Here is a 3,569-nt window from a genome sequence, read left to right on the forward strand (position 1 = left end):
CATGCTGAACCTTCTGAGACAAAGCTTCTGAGCGCTGATTTGTGCATACTCTTTATATATTTCCTGAAATGGAAATTGCAATGTATTAGAGTACCACATTATCTCACACAAAATTCATATCCTTGTTATCATCAAAACTAAGAATATTGATCAGAACAAATCTTGTTCTAACAGATAATAGGCTAGCTTAGCCATTCATGTTTGTGTGTTATCTTGGATAAGCTTGCTTTTCACGCTTCTTGAGAATTGTAACTAAATCTGCTTTTAGCCGTTAATAATCATTATGTCTCCAACGGTAATATTTCTTCTGTCAGAGTATTTTATCTTTGTATTTCTTCAAGAAAACTTCTTTCTGAATTTGTAGAGATAATGTTTATCATAATTATTGCTTCATCGGTTGGTGCTTTAAGAAGTTTCTTAATTAGAACTTCTTTAGACTTCAACGTGATTGTCTTTCAGCATTTTTATGTAGTCCAAATTCTGATGGTACTTGTTTTGCTTGAACTTCAGCATATGTTTGAAACTTCTTCTGAAACAAGAGATATATAATTAGAGTATCATATTTACTTATACAAAATTTATTTAATTGTTATCATCAAAACACTACGATAAGATTAGAACCAAACTATGTTCTAACATCTATAACAACAATTCATCGCAACTTCACAATTAGGTTCTAACAATTCATCGCATTCTGATAGCAAGCTAGGATATGAGATGAAGAACCATACATTTCTAGTTAGACTCTGACAGGGGAGGTTCTAGTGACCAACTAGCCCGGGCACCCCCGGCTCAACCCCTATTTTCTTTGTATTCCCCCAATTTAATAGTTAATTTTTAGACAAAATCAGAGGCAAAATTATTAAAAATAGGGTGTAAAAATTAAAACTGATAAATAACCAATGGTCTAGGCCAAACCCAATTAATTATTAATGAATCAAAACAGAAATTAAAAAAAATCCTGAAAACAAAACCCTTAACCTTTGTTCAAAACTACAGGTAAAGGTTTTTTAAAAATTAAAACTCTGCTCCGCCGCGTCCTCTCCGCCGTATCATCTCTGCCGAGTCTGACTGTCGTGAGGTGAATGCTCTCTCCTATCTTCTTATTTTCTTTTACTAATTGCCATGCTTGTGTTGTGTTGTGTTGTTGTTTCGTCACTGTAAATAAAAATAGAATAGATGAACATGAAAGTTGTGTGGTGGTAGATAAGAGAGACCAAAACTTATCTTTTGCAATTAGTGTGTGGTCTTACTTTTTTGTAATTTTTTTATTAAAAAAGTAAATAATTAAAATTAGAAAGAGAAGTAGGTGTGTGCCTAGATTACCGAGAATGAGAAAACAGAGTTAGATTAGATATATGATACTTTGTGTCGCATACTTTTTCTTTTTCTTTTTTTTCTATTTTTTTAACCTGTATAATTTTTTTGAATTAGGTTTAGTTATTAATTAGGTTTAGTCTAACAATTAGGTTTAATTTAGAAAAGTAGAAAAAGGGGCGCCTCCCTTATGCATCATTTTTTTATTTTTTTTATTTATTAATTTATTAATTTTATTTATTTAACTTATATTTTTATTATTATTCAAATTAATTAGATTTAGTTGTGGGCTTTAGAGTTAAAGGGCTCTCGCTTACTTACCCAAACTGGGAATGTTAATGTTGTGCAATCAGAAGCTGAAGTAGAGAGAAACACCGCATAATGTGGCCAATGAATTTAATTCAAATGATATTGTGCGCGATCCAAGATGTAGGAAACAAATTCATGAGTATGCTACGGATATTCAAGACCAAGTGAGGAGGACATATATATTGAAGGCTCCAACGCAACCAGATTTAGCAATATTTCCTCGTACTTAACTTAGGAAGTCTTCAAGAGCATTTTATAAAGCATGGTATAAGAATTATACATAGATTAGATACAGTGAGTTGAAGGATGAGCCGCCCGGGAGGGCTGAACACTTTGGTTATGAAGTCTTCAACAAAGACAGATTTAAAGATTGAAAGAATGCATCTAAAGGCTTCAAAGATCATATTGGTAGTCATAATAGTAAGAACAACTCATGTATGAAGCACTATGACGATTATAATAATCAAAGACAAAGTGTGACAAGTATCTTTTCTATAGCAACTATGGAATTAGAAGAATTGTATAAGATCTTCTTGACTTGTTCTTTAGATTGTACTAGATATATAAATGATACGAGGGAAAGGATATGATGGAGCTTCAAATATGAGAGGTGAATTTAATGGTTTAAAATTAAAGATTCTAGATGAAAACCCTTATGCTTTCTATGTCCATTGTTATTCTCACCATTTACAATTGGTGGTTGTGTATGTTGTTAATAGTTTCTCATCTATTCATGATTTCTTTGAGTAAATTTCTTTGATTGTAACCACAAAAAGTGCATCTTGCAAGATAAAGGATGCTTTGACAAAGGCACAACACCAATATTATTTGAATAGAATTGAGAGTGGTGAGATATCTCAAGGAAAGGGCTTGCATCAATCATCTAGTCTCGCTAGACCCAGGGATACTAGATGGGGTTCACATTATACTACCTTAATTCGTTTGGATGAGATATGGTCCTCCGTGTTAGATGTGCTTAGTATTGTTGATGAAGATGGACCATCTCAAGCGGCAGGTTTGATAGAAAAAATGGAAAGCTTTAAATTTGCTTTCATTTTAAAGATTATGTTAAAGTTGTTCGGTATCACAAATGAACTTTTAAAAATCTTGCAAACAAAAGATCTTAATATTGTGCTTTCTATGGAATTAGTTGATGATGTTAAAGCTCGGTTGGCTACATTGAGAGAGAGTAGTTGGGATGATTTCTTTATTGATGTCCAAGAATTTTGTGTTGCTCAAAGTATTCTGGTGCAAAATATGGATGAAGAAATACTTGTTCGAGGTCGTTCAAGAAGAGAAGGGAGGACTGTCACTAATCTTCACCATTACTGTGCAGAGATTTTTTATGTTTCTATTGATAAAATATGTGTGGAGATGGATCACCGATTTAGTGAAGGAAGTAACGTTGTTTTGGATTGCTTCTCATGTCTTGACCCGAAGAACTTTTTTTCCAAGTTTGATGTTGATAAGATTGCTTGTCTTGCTAATACTTATCGTGCTGACTTTTCTGATTATGATCGTGGAACAATAAGGGATCAACTTGAGACTTATGTACATCAAGTGAAAATACATGCAACCTTTACTTCTTGTGAAGATGTTCAAAGTTTGGCTAAGAAGATAGTTCAAATTGAGAAACATTTGGTATTTCCATTGATCTACAAACTCATTGAGTTGGCTTTGATATTTCTGGTGTTGACAGCATACGTTGAAAAACCTTTTTCAGCAATGAAGATTATCAGGTCTAATTTGCGCAACAAGATCAACTATGTGTGGTTCAATGACTTAATGATATTTTACACCAAGCGGGAGATATTCAAGTCACTTAAAGATGTTGATATTATTCGAATATTCATCGCAAAGAGGTCTTGGAGAAGACATTTACCTCCTAATTTTATTTAGCACACTATTTACAGTTAGGTTTAATCTCTCTTATGTAGCACACT

At 33.0% G+C, this 3,569-nt stretch overlaps 1 protein-coding gene across 1 annotated transcript; it reads left to right on the plus strand.

Annotated features, from left to right (window-relative positions):
• The first annotated feature begins 2,193 nt into the window (after positions 1-2,193).
• Positions 2,194-3,355, plus strand: LOC131643277 (uncharacterized). The gene is made up of 3 exons (XM_058913473.1): positions 2,194-2,372; positions 2,463-3,267; positions 3,326-3,355. Exons 1-3 carry the CDS (start codon positions 2,194-2,196, stop codon positions 3,353-3,355), a joined length of 1,014 nt encoding a protein of 337 aa, XP_058769456.1.
• Positions 3,356-3,569: the final 214 nt, after the last annotated feature.

Source organism: Vicia villosa, linkage group LG1, assembly GCF_029867415.1.
Source record: "Vicia villosa cultivar HV-30 ecotype Madison, WI linkage group LG1, Vvil1.0, whole genome shotgun sequence".
NCBI lineage: Eukaryota > Viridiplantae > Streptophyta > Magnoliopsida > Fabales > Fabaceae > Vicia > Vicia villosa.